The 16,409-nt window shown below is 48.9% G+C and overlaps 1 protein-coding gene across 6 annotated transcripts in view; it reads right to left on the bottom strand.

Annotated features, from left to right (window-relative positions):
- SGSM1 (small G protein signaling modulator 1) overlaps positions 1 to 16,409 on the bottom strand; it is a 95,686-nt gene that overhangs the window by 29,494 nt on the left and 49,783 nt on the right. Inside the window, exons 9-14 of one of the 6 annotated variants that reach the window (XM_075898859.1) lie at positions 12,408 to 12,532; positions 10,136 to 10,198; positions 7,125 to 7,192; positions 4,027 to 4,190; positions 2,384 to 2,513; positions 1,105 to 1,272 (exon numbers count right to left, since the gene is read on the bottom strand). In XM_075898859.1, coding sequence (XP_075754974.1) covers positions 1,105 to 1,272; positions 2,384 to 2,513; positions 4,027 to 4,190; positions 7,125 to 7,192; positions 10,136 to 10,198; positions 12,408 to 12,532 — 718 coding nt within the window. The remainder of the gene's footprint in view (positions 1 to 1,104; positions 1,273 to 2,383; positions 2,514 to 4,026; positions 4,191 to 7,124; positions 7,193 to 10,135; positions 10,199 to 12,407; positions 12,533 to 16,409) is intronic. The other 5 variants (XM_075898860.1, XM_075898863.1, XM_075898861.1 and 2 more) reach the window with 5 other exon arrangements.

Here is a 16,409-nt window from a genome sequence, read left to right as displayed (position 1 = left end):
TGGGAACACTGAAGCCCCAGTGGTCCCAGAGACCCCAGGACAGCACAGTGCCAGCAGCCTCAGAGCCCGGTGGAGGGGAGCCGTACGGCCGGGAAGAGAGCTTGGCCGGATCAGCCCATGGACCCTGGGAGAGTCCAGAGACTTCTCTGGTCTGGCAAACTCCCTTGTTCGGGACCCTGAGGATGCTGGACAAGGGAAGCCCAACCTGTAATAGGCCAAGCAGAGGCTAGCATGAGCTTCCAGTTCAGAGAGCCCTGCACATCCTGGGTTTGCTGCTTTACCTTGAACATACCCTGATGCTCCCCTGCCATTTCTGTCTGCGGCCTCTTATGTACAGAGATCTCCCAAACCAAAGGGAATCTTGGGGCTGGTACAACCTGAGATAAAGAAGCAATAATCCAGTCCACTCTCACGTAGGAGCTAAGAGAGGGTAGGAATTCTGGCCTCCAGATGGGAGAGGCTTCTGCACACCCACTGTTCCCTGTAAGCTAAGCGCTTGGGCAGCCACCCAGGAGAGATTCAAGTGCACCCCAGGTGATTAGCAGAGTACCCACAGCCAGCAGCGTGTGTGTTTCTAATGGTGGTGCACATGATACATGATTCAGTGCATCTAACAAACTTATTCCACACCTGGATGAAAATAATTAGAGGGGATATTGTGCACCGTGATGTGTTAATCAAACCTGCATGACCTAGGGGAAAGCCCTATTCCATGTGGCATAGGAGGGCACCTAGCCATAGGAGCTGTCAATCGCTCATTTAACAGAGAATTCTGCCGCAGTAGGGAGCGTCAGGGTATGCTCAAGGTAAAGCAGCAGAACCAGGATGTGCAGGGCTGTCTGAACAGGAAGCTCATGCTAGCCTCTGCTTGGCACCTTATAGCCCTCCCTGCTTTTCATTCTTGAGCAGCTGCTGGTGTTCAAGGTGAGCACCAGAAGTGATATTAGGCCTCACCAAGGCCTTCTCCCTTCTGACAACTCACAGAAGGAAAACAATAACCCAGGTGGGCCTGCTGAGGTCAGCACACAGGGATCCACCAGTGACAACACGGCCCAGACAGCAAAGCAATGAGAGGAACCGGGGTGACAGCAACATTACACTGACGCCATTCAGCCCTTGGTGCAGTGAAGGATCTGTTCAGGAGGCCCTGAGAGCATTTGGGGATCACCACAGTCTTGCTTGTAGCAGGAATCCTTGTGGTCCTTGCCCACCCAACGGCGACGGAGAGTGCAGGAGAGGCAAGGAAAGGACGAGAACGACTGTTAACCGGAACTAAAGACATGGGAGACAGACGAAGGCTCAAATGAATGAGGCGAGGCAGAATCCGTGCTGGAGTTAGAGCTAATCCAGCCTACATGCCCTAGGGGAAAGCTCTATTCCATGTGGCAGAGGAGCTGTCAATAGCCACAGGAGCTGTCAATCACTCATTTAACAGAGAATTTTGCCCCACTAGGAAATTGCACAGGAGGGTTCAAAACTAAATCAAACATCTCTGATGTTTGGTTTAGTTTTAAGCTGTGTCCACACTCACACGTCTGTCGGTAAAACTTTTGTCCATCCCAGGTGTGAAAAAAAACATTGACAAAAGCACCGGTGTGGACAGCGCCATGCTGGTGGGAGATGTTCTCTGGCCCACACAGTTACTGCCACTGGCTGGGCTGGTTTCATTATGCCAGCAGGACAGAGCAGCTACCCAGGAGACCTGACAGAGACAGAGCTGCAGTGTAGACATAACCATTCTCTGCCTTGTCACACACAAGTTATTGGGCACACTCCAGGAGTAATAGGGGGAAACCCTCTGGCTTCCATGATACAAGCCAAACTAGATGATCTAATAATGATCTATTTCTGCATCAGACAACCCAAGGAGGAGATGAGTAGGTGTGAGGACGCCAGCTAAGCCAATGTGAATTCTCCCCTCTACGTGCAGCTGGAGTAGCACAGAAAGGACTTATGTCTAGCTAAGGATCTAGCCCACTGGGGTTAGCAAAGTGTTTTCTGTTTTGCACCAGCATGAGAGGAGGAACAAACAGGACTTCCAATTAACACATTTGTGGCCACCTGCTTTTGCAAAAAAAGTGCCCAGAAAGGCTCAGGAACAAAGCCAGAAAAGGATCTCAGTCAGAGTCCAATATCTGGGGAAGACTCCTTCCAGTATTCCCAGAGCTCCATTGTACGGTAGCCTAGGGCCCTTCTCCAGCTATGAGAGAAAAAGGTCAAAACAAAACATGTGATACTGAAAAGGGAATTCCCTCACAGACAGCCTCTCTCCTGGAATAGATCCTGGCAGGGACTTCTGCTGGGCGTATCCAGCAGCACTGGTGTCAGGCTAGTTCCACTCCAGAAACAAGTCACATTGCATGTCATTACTGGGTGCACCTACCAAACTCCGACTGCATGCCAGGGTATATGATCCTGAAGACGTAGTCGGTAGCCTCATCATCCTCCTTATCAGACGCCGACTCGGAGGAGCCCTGAGGACTTCGTTTTCTCAGCTTTGGAAACACCTTCCCCTAAATAAATAAGAACTGCTGTTTATAGAGCCAGGCCATGGGTTTACATTCAGGGCAACCCTCAAATGCAACTAAAAAGGCTACGAACACCCACACTCTCCCACTGAACGAGGAGCACACACATCCTCACTAGGGATGTGACCGGTTAACGGGTTAACCAGAAAGCATCGCCTTTAACAGGTGATGCTTTCCAGTCATGGTTCATCAGCAGGGACTGGAGCAAGCCCCCCCCCCCACCTGACAAGGGCTGGGGGCTCTCCAGCGCAGAGGGGCCCACCGTGGGCAGGACGACAAAGCAGCTCCCCTGCACACCCCCGTTTAGGCAGATAACTAGTTAAATATATTGTTTAACCAGTGTACTAATCAAATGGGATTTTACACCCCTCCTCCTCACTATTTGCTCAGCTGGAGATCTGCCAGCCAAGCGAATGGTGAGGAGGAGGGGTGTAAAATCCCATTTGATTAGTTTACTGGTTAAACATTATATGTAACTAGTTATCTGCCTAAACAAGGGTGGGCAGGGGAGCTGCTTTGGCTGGACTGGAGTGTCCAAGTGTCCGCCCGCCCACGGTGGGCCCCTCTGGGCTGGATCTCCGTAGTCACAGTCCCACGTACGGAAGCGCTTACCCCCTGAAGTAGGAGCCTCGACTTGATCTTGTGCCAAATCTCCAGCAAGCCCCAGCCCATGTAACTTGCATAGACAGATGGGGAGCAGGGAGTGTGCAGATCCCAGCTTTCAATGGGACCCAGCTACCTCCCTTGAGAGAGGGCATCGCGAGCTAAGACCAACCACTAGCTCTGCTGCAGGGCACCAATACACCTGTGTGTTAGGTAAGAGCAGCTGCAAGCTGCTTTATGGCCCTCCGGCCCCCGGAACGTTGCCCAGTGGCCTAAGGCAACCAGCAGTGTCTGGTGAATTAAGCAAGTCAGGGGGAAAGGCAGCCCTGTCTGGGTACCACAAGTCTCACTTGCCCCTGCCCGGCTGACACTGTGCCCAGCTTTGCTGCTGGCTTTCAGGGTCAGGGATGCATTTCGCCCAGGGTACAAGCAACGGCAGGGACAGGAGTGTTTGCCTGAAATAAACCGGCACTTGTATTCAGCCCCCTCATGTGGGGACTCTGCTCTTTCTTGGTAGCTCTGGTTGCTGGCCCATGTGCATCAGAAACCGGAACAGACGAGTTAGCCTAGACCAGGGCCCAGGAAGAGCAGGGTACAGTTATAAAGGGAATGGGCTGAGATACAAGGCTTGATTGTTCATAGGCTGCAGGCTCCACTCTACTGTGTGGCCTTCTCTTCTGCAGGGGATGCAGATCATGTCATCACACCAGCTCCGGTCCAGCTCTAGGCTCCTGTTGTGTGTGACTCCAGAGCCATTCAAACGCAGGATTTGTAAAGTGTAGCTATCACCTGGTACAGGCTGAGACCACTCTGCAGCACCAGCCAGCAGCCCTTGTCAGCAAGGGGTATGTTCCCCGTAAGTGAGCCACCGCATTCCCTCAGTCAAGGTTCCTACCTTCCCTCTCTGAGACCAGAGAGGAGGGTCCAGCTGTCCATGAGGAAGGAGGCCATTTTCTAGGCAGGAGAGAAACTGTAGCAGGTGTCCTCCTTTGGGGAACCTGAGCGGAGGCCTCTGAATTCCATCTTGGCTCACCAAAACAACTGTCCCCCCGCTGTCTACTATGAGCAGCCGGAACAGAAGCAGAGAAGATACACAACACAGGCTTTAGGGAAGATAAAGAGATAAACCTACCAACCTGAAAGAATCATAGAATCACAGAACACTAGAACTGGAAGGGACTTCAAGAGGTCATTGAGACCAGTCCCCTGCCCTCATGGCAAGACCAAGCACCCTCTAGATCATCTCTGACAGGTGTCTGTCTAACCTGCTCTTAAATATCCCCAGGAACGAGAGATTCCATAACCCCCACAGAAAATTCATTCTAGTGTGTAACCACCCTGACAGGAAGTTTTTCCTAATATCCAACCTAAATCTTCCTGGCTGCAATTTAAGCCCATGGCTTCTTGTCCTATCAGAGGTCAAGGAGAACAATTTTCTCCATCCTCTTTGCAGCACCCTTAGTAAAACTAAGATAGTAAAATCGCTATCATGTCTCCTCTGTCTTCTCTTTTCTAAACTAAACAAGTCCAATTCTTTCGGCCTTCCCTCATAGGTCATGTTCTCTAGACCTTTAATCTTTTATGTTGCTCTTCTCTGGACCCTCTCCAATTTCTCCACATCTTTCTTGAAATGTGATTCCCAAAACTAGACACAATATTCCAATTGAGGTCTAATCACCACAGAGTAGAGCAGAAGAATGACTTCTCGTGTATTGCTCACAACCACTTTTGTTAATGCATCCCAGAATCATGTTTGCTTTTTTGTGTGTGTGCAACAGTGTCACACTGTTGACTCATATTTAGCTTGTGGTCCACTATGACCCCTAGATCTCTATCTGCAGTACTTCTTCCTAGACAGTCGCTTCCCATTCTGCATGTGTGAAACGGATTGTTCCTTCCTAAGTGGAGTACTTTGCATTTGTCCTTATTAAACTTCATCCTGTTTACCTCAGGCCATTTCTCCAGTTTGTACAGATCATTTTAATTATCCTCCAAAGCAGTGGCCATTCCTCCAAGGTTGTTATCATCTGCAAACTTAATGGCTATGTCTAGACTGGTGTGATTTTCCGGAAATGCTTTTAACGGAAAAGTTTTCCGTTAAAAGCGTTTTCAGAAAAGAGCATCTAGATTGGCAGGATGCTATTCTGCAAAAGCACTTTTTGCGGAAAAGCATCCGTGGCCAATCTAGACGCACTTTTCCGCAAAAAAGTCCCAATCGCCATTTTCGCGATCGGGGCTTTTTTGCGGAAAACAAATCTCAGCTGTCTACACTGGCCCTTTTGCACAAAAGTTTTGCGCAAAAGGGACTTTTGTCCGAACGGGAGCAGCATAGTATTTCTGCAAAAAGCACTGATTTCTTACAGTAGGAAGTCAGTGCTTTTGCGGAAATTCAAGCGGCCAGTGTAGACAACTGGCAAGTTTTTCCGGAAAAGCGGCTGCTTTTCCGGAAAAACTGGCCAGTCTAGGCATAGCCAATAAAAGTACTCTCTATGCCAACACCTAAATCGTTGATGAAGACATTGAACAGAACCGCTCCCAGAACAGATCCCTGCAAAATCCGTTTTTATGCCCTTCCGGCATGACTGTGAATTGTTAATAACTACTCTCAAAGGGTACATCTATACTTGCTCCCTAGTTTGAGCTAGGAATGTAAATGTAGCCAACCGAAATTGCTAATGAAGTGGGGATTTAAATATCCCACACTTCATTAGCATAATCTTGCCCGCACGTTATTCCGCTTGCCATCTGATTTGAACCAGGAAGTGCGCTCATTTGAGGAGTAACGTTAGTTAGAACCAAGGGGTTTGATTCAAACTAATGTGTCCCAGAGCACACTTCCTGGGTCAAATCAGCTGGCGAACAGAATAACGCGCGGGCGAGATTATGCTAATGAAGCGCGGGATATTTAAATCCCTGCTTCATTAGCAATTTTGGTCAACTACATTTGCATTCCTAGCTCGAACTAGGGAGCAAGTGTAGACGTACCCTAAGAATGGTTATCCAGCCAGTTATGCACCCACCTTTTAGTTGCCCCATGCAGGTTGTATTTGCCTAGTTTATTGATAAGAAGGTCATGCGAGATTGTATAAAATGCTTTACTAAATTCTAGGTATACCTCATCCACCGCTTCTTACTTATCCACAAGACTCGTTCTCCTGTCAAAGAAAGCTATCAGATTGGTTTGACATGATTTGTTCTTGACAAATCCATGCAGGCTGTTACCTATCACATTATTATCTTCTAAATGTTTGCAGATGAATTCCTTAATTCTTTGCTCCATTACCTTCCCTGATGCAGAAGTTAAGATGACTAGTTTCCACTAGATTTGCCCTTTTTTCAGTCTTCTGGACTCTCTCCTGACTTCCATGATTTTTCAAAGATGATAGCTAAAGGCTCAGATACCTCCTCTATCAGCTCCTTGATGCATTTCATCAGGATGCATTTCATTCTAGTATGCATTTCATCAGGCCCTGGTGCCTTGCAGACATCTAATTTCTCTAAGTGATTTTTAACTTGTTCTTTTCTTATTTTAACTCCCAAACTGAAGTCGTTTCCACGAGCATTCACTCTGTTAGGCATCCCATCACCATCAATCTTCTTGGTGAAAACTGAACTGAGTACAGGTTGGAGCTCTCTGGTCTGGGGATTTGCTGGATCGGGGAGGTCCCTCCTCTCATGGCACATACTGCCTCACTGTCCCTCGACTAGGGCTGCAGCCTGGCCCCACTGCTGCTCCAGTCCCCTGGAGCTCTGTAGCTGCCATTATCCCCACAGTACCACGGCCAGAGCTCTCCACTGGAGTCAGAGCTCCCTGGACACCGGGACCAGAACTCCCCTTCATACCACCTTCTGCCCCCCGGCATGGGGCTCCCATGTACAACCTCTATTTCCAGACTTGTTCTGGGCACTCTGCCATTGCCACGTTCTCTGGGCACTGGCTGTGAGTGGATGACACACGCTGCGCTGGAACAGTGCAAAGCCCACCTCCCTTACCCTGCTGGTGGCAGTGCAGGTAGACGATCTCCTCAAGACGGATGGTCATGGCATAGTCCCAGTACACACTGGAAGAAAAGAGGAGAGAGGCCTGAGTCACTCGGGGGAGTCCTATACCCCACGGCTTTCACCTGTCAGAGAAGCCAATCGGGCTATGCGACTCAACAAATGGCGAGAGTCCAGGCCCAGTCTTCTGTGGGTGCCGGAGCTGCCCACGTTTATGTCAGCTGAGGACTTTGCTCAGCAGATCCCAAGAACAGCAGTGACCCTCTGTCGCTCCAGGTGGGACACGGGGAGTGTGAGTGGCAGCCAGGTCCCCCCCAACCAGGCGCCTGCCATGCGAACAGCTTCTCTCTGTGCCTCCCAAAGCTGTTCAACAAGACCGAGATGTGTTAAACCCAGGACTGCGTGAATGAGGCCTTGGCTGTCTGGGCATCATTCCCTGTACACAGTCATATGCATCCTCCACGTATGTAGGAATGTGCACTGCACTGCCTGGGACCTGGAGCAGTGCCCTGCAGAGACCCTTCCTCTGGAACCTAGCCCACCCCTCCCACCTCCCCCCGCTCTGGGAAGGTAACAGTCATGTAGTTACGCTCCCCTCCCCCAAATGGATAGGAATTATGGGCACGGAATTAGTGGGGAGGGGGGACTAACCACGCTAAATTATACCCAGCTTCTTCTAGCTCACTTATGCTAAGGCAGATATCCCAGGATTCACTGGGGACACGTGAAACTCAGCCTTTGCCTTAGGCCAGGGTTGGGTAATAATGTTTGCAGGGGGGACACTTAATCAATTTTGATACATGGTCATGGGCCAGTTCCACCCTCCCAGAGGGGGGCAGGGTCTGGAGTGAAAGGGGCAGGGCTGGAGACTAATCTCCCCCCAGAATTGTCTGGAGCTGGGAGGCTTTGAGTTAAAAACACAGCAAAGGGCTTGCAGCTCCTGGACACTGCCACTACCACATTGCCTGGCAGCCATCCGCAGTTGCTGTGGCTATTTAAAGGGCTTGGCTACATCTACACTGGAATGATTTTGGGGAAATACTTTTAACGGAAAAGTTTTTCCATTAAAAGTATTTCCGCGAAAGAGCGTCTAGATTGGCAAGGATGCTTTTGCGCAAAAAGTGCTTTTGCGCAAAAGCATCCGTGCCTAGCCACGCTTTTGCGCAAGAAAGTTCCGATGGCCATTTTAGTCATTGGGCTTTGTTGCGCAAAAAATTAAGGTGCCTGTCTACACTGGCCCTCTTGCGCAAGTATTCTTGCGCAAGAGGGCTTATCCCTGAGTGGGAGCGTGAAAGTATTTGCACAAGAAGCACTGATTTTGTACATTACAAAGTCAGTGCTCTTGTGCAAATTCAAGCGGCCAGTGTAGACAGCTGGCAAGTTTTTGTGTAAAAGCAACTGCTTTTGCATAAAATCTTGCCAGTCTAGACGCACCCTTTGTGTCTACAGTCCCTGCAGGGGGTAATGCCATGACTGTGAGCTGTCAGCCATTTAAATAGGCTCCTGCTGCCTGAGTCATCACCTAGAAAATCAGTGGCACAGGCAGCAGGATATAAATAGAAAACAGCCAGATTCAGCCCCTGGGCTGGATGAAAATGTTAAGTGGGCCAGATCCGGCCCCTGGGCTGTATCTTGCTCAGCTCTGCCTTAGGCAAATAGAAAAACTGTCGCAAGCTAGATGGAGATGCACCACGGAAGAAAGGCACAATGTGATATAATAGAGTCTACGTGATTCCTTTGTGTTCTGGGGCAGCTGCATGCCCCATAACATTTGGAATCGAATGCCCCAAATGAAAGACGGGAACATACACAGGCACAGCCAGGACAAAGCTGGCCCAAGCTGGAGAGTTAACCTCCAGTGCTGTGAACAGCACAAGCAGACGTACTGGAGAAGATGGCTAGCTTAAGGGGCATTTGGGCAGCATCCCTTCTATGTAAAGCAAAGGGAACACGCAGGGAGAATTTGGCCCCTGGGAAGGAATGGTGATGGAGTAACTCTCTTTCCTGTGCTGGGCGGGTTTGTCTCGAGACAATAAACATGCCTGAGCTTGGTTCTTTGGTAATTTTCAAGAGCGAACGGTGAGGTCAACAATCGGTACCACCCACTTTTAATCAACAGGCCAAAGGGGCTCAGAATGGAGAGGGAGTGAAACGGCTTTTCAATTTTACGTTCCTGTTCTTAGCAGCAGAACCCCAGGGATCATACCAGACGCATCACAGAGCAGGACACCACTTGATAAGGCCTGGATGCTGCTTTTTTCAGCTGGGCTATTTGAATGTGGCTCCTAAACAGAGGAAGCCAGGTACCACTCCTCCTCCAACCCAACAGCTCTCCCCTGGCACGTTGTCTCCCCTCTGCTGGGGAAGCTGCACCTCCACACAGGAGGCAGCATGAGGCCTGTGCACCACTTGCCCCCAGTGAAGCCTAACAGGACATGAGAGGTGTGCAGGCCCCCTGCTGGCCATTTGTGCTGGGTACGTTTCACAACACCTCTGAACTCCCGGGCTCACCCCAGGGGACTCCATGCTCTGCAGAGCTGCACTGCTCATTTACTTCCGTAACAATACCCCTTGAAACTGGCTGAACAATTTTTCATTTTAAATTTCCTTCACCGCTGCTTTTACAGACAAACAGAATGATCGTCAAGTCGAGCCGTGCAGGATGACTGCACAGTCCTTGACCAGAGGGGAGCAGGGTGCAGGACAGAGGATTGGCTGGGCACAGCCTGGCACACAGATCACATGGGGAAATGAACATGGAATATAAAAAAAAAACTGTGTGAGGCCCATCCGAGAAATGTTTCCTTTTCTTCTTAAAGACAAAGCCTCAGCGATAGCAGTTTCATTTCCAGAAAGGATCAGGCAGGATGAAATCTCTATCTAGTTGTTTAAACTCTGTGTAGTTTTATCTTAAAAAAAAAAAGTCCAGGTTTTCAACAGCAATATCTATCATTTAGAAAAGCAGAGTGTGTGTGTAACATAATCCCAGAAGGAGGCATACTTACTTTGTGGTTTGACCACTCGCTCTCTCTGTCTTGCCTGGACACTGGGAAATTTTAGAAATTAGCCTGAGGGCCAAGTCAAGAACTCAGCCAAGCAATAGAGATGAAGGGGCATTCCAGCAGAGTGCCAGTCAGCCCCACCAGCAGCAAGAGAGACAGCCCCCGCCCCAGGGCACATGGGGTGAGAGTGAAGATGCAAGGAACACAGGCAAAAAAGGGAGATAAGTATAGAGAACAGACAAAAATGGAAATGAGTTACATAGACGCTGATGCGTCTCTCAGCTTATAGGACATAATGCTCAGTTATTTCCCTCCCTCAGTTTCCTACACTATTTATTGAGAAGCTTCAGGGGGTAGCCGAGTTTGTCTGTTACAGAAAAAAACAGCAAGCAAATGTTCTGGTTGAACAACAACCATTAACAGAATTCCCATGTGCTTTCCAGCAATAGATCAGTTCTCCCGAAACATCTCCTCTCAATAAATAGCAAGCAAATGGTCTGGTAGCACTTTATAGACTGACAAAACATGTAGATGGTATCATGAGCTTTCATGGGCACAGCCCACTTCTTCAGATGACTGGAGTTAGCTCCAGTCATCTGAAGAAGTGGGCTGTGCCCATGAAAGCTCATGATACCATCTACATGTTTAGCAGTCTATAAAGTGCTACCAGACCATTTGCTTGCTATTTATTGAGAGGAGATGTTTCGGGAGAACTGATCTATTGCTGGAAAGCACATGGGAATTCTGTTAATGGTTGTTGTTCAATCCAAGCTGTTATGCCTGTGCCAGTAATAAGTTGCTGGAATAGGCTTTTCTGAGTTGCACGTAAAGGGTTGGCATGAGTTTGTACAAGGGAATGTTGCAAGCAAGAAAAATGGCACCAATGCACATGCCAGATTCCAGGATTCATTTAATCAGGGAATGTCACCCAGAGGGCAGGTGTGACCTCATAAAGGTACGAGTGGTCCTGTAGCACTTTAGAGTGCGTCTACACAGCAGAACTAAACTCAAAATAAGCTATGCAGATTGAGCTATGCTAATTGTGAAGCTGAAGTCAAAATAGCTCATTTTGGCTTTTGGTGCTGTCAACACTAGCAGTTATTTCGAGAAAGAGCACTCTTCCTCCAACTTACCTTACTCCTTGTGAAATTAAAGTAGCAGGAATCGGAGTAAGAAGTCCTCCAATTCGACATTATTTTGAAGTTATCAGCTGTGTAGACATAGCCTTAGAGACTAACAAAAAATATAGATAATGTCATGAGCTTCTGTGGGCACAACTCTCCTCTTCAGAAGTGAGTTGTGCCCACTAAAGCTCGTGATACTATTTATAGTTTTCTTAGTCTCTAAGGTGCTGCAGGACCACTCGTTTTTTAAACTTTGTTTTTTAAGTTACAGACTAACATGACTACTTCTATGAGACTTTTACCCAAGAAGGGAGACGTGGCAGAGACTGTGGATTTTACTATGGATTTTCAGGGGAATGGGTTCAGATATATCAGTGACAGGCAGCAGAATACGGTGTAAGAGCAAGAGAAGGAACAGCCACCTGAGAACTAACTGTGTCCACCCCTTAGTCCCAGCACACATCAGCCACTTTAAGTCTGGGCTGATCCTGTAACTACACAAGCCCATTGCCCAGGGTTGTGAATCTGGAAGCTTCTCACATTTTTTCTCCTTGTTCTTGGAGTTCCCTGTTTATTTGCTTTGCAATTTCTAGATATATCAGCTCAAAATATTGAGACAGACACACCAAGCGATTACTCACAGGGCAAGAAGCTAATTGTTCCACACTCTTCAGCATCAACAGCCTCTGTGATTTGATCCACACAGCCTGGCCCTCAGAAGATGGATTCCTCAGGGGCTCTCTGTCCCTGCATCCCCTTCCTGCTCTCCATCCCCATGGGCTGCTTGCTTTCTGTGGGATTGTGTAAGTTCCTGGATAACTAGTAAGTGTTTCCTAAACAGGCTTTGGTAAAAACTGGCACCAACCTAGAACACAGAACTGGATTCCCCAGGCAGTCCAGAGGAGGGCTTTTCCCAAGCCCCAGTTTACATTATACCTCTCAGAAAGCAAAGGGATCAGACAACATCAGCTGAACAGCTGAGACTTGATCCAAAGCCAGCGGAGCTCAGTGGACGGATCCCCACTGACTACAGTGGCTGTTCCATCAGGCCCTTTTTTAGAGGCACCTAACAGGACAATTTTGCTTGGAATGGCTCATTGATTGCCCTCCTGTTCTCTGGCTGGCAGGATCTTGCATACAGAGCAAATCACCTTTTCTCATAGTCCAGATCTCCCACAGAACCGTTCATCAGTTGGTTGGGGGTCCATTTCAAAGTCATGATGTCGGCAGTCTGGTGAAGGGACAAATAACCCGGTATCGCCTCCATGTCGTCTCTCTTGATAAAGAAAACAGAGAAATGACGTCACTGACCCGCCTTGGCAGCATGGATGGCATGGCCGGGGGGTGTGGCTCTTGGGATCAGTAGGTCTCCATGGTCTGCTGAAACACACTGTTGGACCAACATCATAGTGGCCAGCCCACACACCCCCACAACCATGCCCAGGATCCTGAGTACTTCCTGCTCCAAAACCAGGAAGAGGGCTGTGAAGCCATTCATGCAGAGCTGATCTCCCATGAAACATCACTGCAAGCCTGGAAGAGCAACACCCTGGGCTGGTCAGAGGACTAGGGGCAGAGCATCCACTGGGGGAAACCGCCACAGCACCAGTGAAACTGTTTTATCGCACTCCCCTTACCAGCAGAAACTGCCCTGAGCAATCTACTTGAGCTAAACTGAACTCTGTGTCCTTCCCTAATTCCTTCCCCCACATCTAGGCTTGGCAGGTCAGAACCAAGCCTGCTGTCTGAAATCCCTGCATGGCTGATCCTTCAGGGGTTAGGGTGGCATGGAAGCTGCAGAACACAAGGCAAAAGATATGGAATGGCAGCTCCCCTGCAAGACCATCTCTGCCAAGCAATGGTATCTGTCTGGGTCACAGGCCTGCACACCAGACCCCCCAGCATGTGCAAGATAGATCTTCCCCTTCCCACGGAAGCCGTGCTCAGCGCAGCTCTCTCTGCCTGTATCTGTCCCCCAAAGCTGCAGGGCCCCTGCAAAAGCTTCCCCGTAGGCAGGCAGAGTGAGGAAAGAAGGTTGGCAGAGACATACCACCCAGCTCAGCAAAGCTGTGGGACTTGTACCGGGAAAGGGCCCAACAGACCCAAGCGGGCCCCTCATAGCTGCCTGTCTGCCTGGGCATGTCACTCCTCTGCCAGTCCAATGCTGCACCGTCAGCTGGGCAGTTACCCAGCGGATGGCTCCAGTGCAGCAGTCCCTAGAGACCCCCATGTACGGGCCCATCTGCCGTGCCGGGACACACACCAGCTGCAGTGCTGGAAATGGCTCATCTGGCCCACGCTCCTCTGGGTGAAGGAAAAGGGGACCAGCTTCTAGCCAAAGGAAAGAAGAATCCTCGCCCCTCCCCTCCCCCCAAAAAGATACACATTTCTAGCCGAAGAATCTCTCTCTCTTTTGCCTTGAGAAATGGAGCGCAGATTCTTCATTTCCCAAATGATGCACTGACAGTCAGCCTCTCTCACAGCCTGGGGCAGGGCTGGATAAAATGAAGAGAGCAGTCTTTTTAAGCACAGGTTTGCAGGCACAGGAAAGTCTCTGACTCCTTTACCTACTAACTGTAATGGTATAAAGGTTCTCTCTCTCTTCCATGCACACACATACACACACAATATGGAAGTCTAAGAGTCCTCTGCATGGGTAGGGTTGACAGGTGTCCAGTTTTCACCTGGAGAGTCCGGTATTTGTGACCCCTGTCCATTAAAAAAACCCAGAAAATACTGGACATGTAAAATGTCCAGTATTTTCTGTGTTTCTCAGACAGAAGACCGGTGGGGTCATTCTTCACCTGCTGCGTCTGATGAGGGCAGGGTGATTTAAAGGTGCAGTAACTTTTTTTTTTTTGCTCAACCAATTTTTTTCCCGCCATGTTTGGGATTTTTTGTGAAAGTATCTGGCAACCCTTTGCACAGGATCAGAGAGAGTGCCATGGCTCTACAGCATGGATGTGCTCATCAGAGGCAGGGTTCCCTTTAAGGTGTGCACCTGTGTGGGTGCCCACCAAAAATTTCAGTCTGGCCTACCTGTTCAGCAGAACTGTGCAGCTGTGGCCCCAGCTGCTTCCAAGGGTAGGTTTGTGTGGCAGATGGCTGCCCCACCCCAGGAGCAGCTGGGAAGCCATCATGTAGTCCATGTAGTGGCTGCCAGAGCTGGAGCCTGGGCTGCACTCATGCCCCTGGGAGTAGCTGCAGCTGTTGGGATCAGGACCATGGTACTAAAAATAGTACCACAGTCCCAGCCTCTGCCGCCTGCCATGGCTGGGGTCATGGCTGTTGGGATCAGGCCCATGGAACTAAAAATAGTACCACACTCCTAGCCCCAGCAGCCACCATGCAGCTGCAGCCCCAGCTGCTCCCAGGGGTGGGCTGCATGGCAGGCAGCTGCCCAGTGTTCCAGGACAGCAGCTGGGGCCATGGTGCAGGTGCTCCTGGGCCAGGTCTGCAGTGATAAAAATAGCACCACAGCCCAGCCCAGGTGCAGCCATCACACAGCCCAGGCAGAGCATGGGAGTCCTGAGCTGCAGTGAGGCTGCTGGGGAGAACACAGAGCTTTCCCAGGTAATATCAGAGCCTGGGGGGGGGGGGGGGAACAGAGCCCAGGGTGACAGCGGCACTATAGGAGGATAGGGGACTAGCAAAGCCTCCCTCCCCTATGTGAGAGCAGAGCTCCAAGCAGCAGTGTGGCTAGGAGCAAACGTGGAGACCAGGGTGCATTGACCTCCCCTGGTCCAACAAATTCCCTGGTCTGGAACCACTCAAGCCCCAACAGTGCCAGACCAGGGAGGTACAACCTGTAGTTTATTTTGCCAGGGTATCTTTGGAATCATTAAGGCTAGAGCTTTTTTTATTTTTTAATCAAAGTTGAGGTTCTGGAACACAACATAGAGCCTCCCGGAGAAAGAACCAACTCACTGAACCCCCATAAGTTTAGTCATTACTATAAAAGGTGCTTTGTTTCATTCACTTTGATGAGATACCAATTTACTTAACAAGCCATTTGCATGAATCTGTATTTAAGTAGCAAGCAGAGTTTTCTGTTGATAGCCTCATGTCATTTGCCTCTGTTGGTAGAGAAGACATATCTCTTGTCTCTGTCACAGTGCTCCCCATTAAAAAAAAATCAACGTTTGCCAAAAGTTACCATTGGGCATGAGATGACTGTGCTACCTCAAATAACACTGTGCTAACTGATGGCAACTGCTGAATTTTCTAGTGTTTGGAAAAAGGAGCTATAAATGGGACAATGTCAGATTGGCAGGAGGTCTCCTATGGAGTTGCACAGGGATTATTCTGGGTCTGGTGGTGTTTATTATCTTTAGTACTGACCCTGGATGTGGGAATGAGAGCGTATTAATCAAATTTGCAGGTGACAGAAAGGTAGCCAGGGGCAGGGTTGAAAATATAGTGAAGGATAGAACTAAAATTCAAAGGGATCTTGATAAATTAGAGACCTGGGGTATAGATCCAAAATACAGCAAGGACAAATATAAAGTGCTACACTCAAGGAAGAAAAAACAAATGTGCAAATTCAGAATTTTTTTTTTCTCTCTCTCTCTTTCTCTCTCACACACACACAGTGTATAGGCATCTAAAAACGTCTTAATGAATATAGATTATTTTGATGCAAGATCAATATAGAGTTGATGATGACATATTAAAGGGACTTTTCTGCAATGCCCAGAGTCTAAAGCATGCAGATATTATAAGAAATATAATCAGTAATTAGACTGTGTTCTGTTTACCATGTAGTAATGTGAACTAAAGAAAAAGAACTGGATGAAATTTTCTGGTGATATCCCTAAACTCATTTTCTGAAGGTCATTAACTTGCAACAGCAGAATGAGCTTGTAGAGTCAATGGGGAGGGACGATGCAGTCATTTTTTATGCTTTACTATTTACTTTGACTGGATTGGGCTGGGAGAAAAGTGCAGGGGTTGGGATGAAGGGGGCATTATGCAGAAGATAGGGGCAAAAGAGGCACAATACTGGCTGAGTGGTAAAGCATGCACAGGATAGAGGTTCAGGGGTTGGAGAGTCCATGGATGCAGAAGCACTAGGAGCAAGTCTGGATGGGAAGGAGATTTGGTGCTAAGCAGGGTGGTTTTCAGGGTGTGTGTGTGCAGGGTCACACACATTG

This window comes from Pelodiscus sinensis, chromosome 15 (genome assembly GCF_049634645.1).
Source record: "Pelodiscus sinensis isolate JC-2024 chromosome 15, ASM4963464v1, whole genome shotgun sequence".
Taxonomy (NCBI): domain Eukaryota; kingdom Metazoa; phylum Chordata; order Testudines; family Trionychidae; genus Pelodiscus; species Pelodiscus sinensis.
The sequence above is the reverse complement of the archived record's forward strand: the minus strand, read 5'-3'. Positions and strand labels throughout refer to the sequence as shown.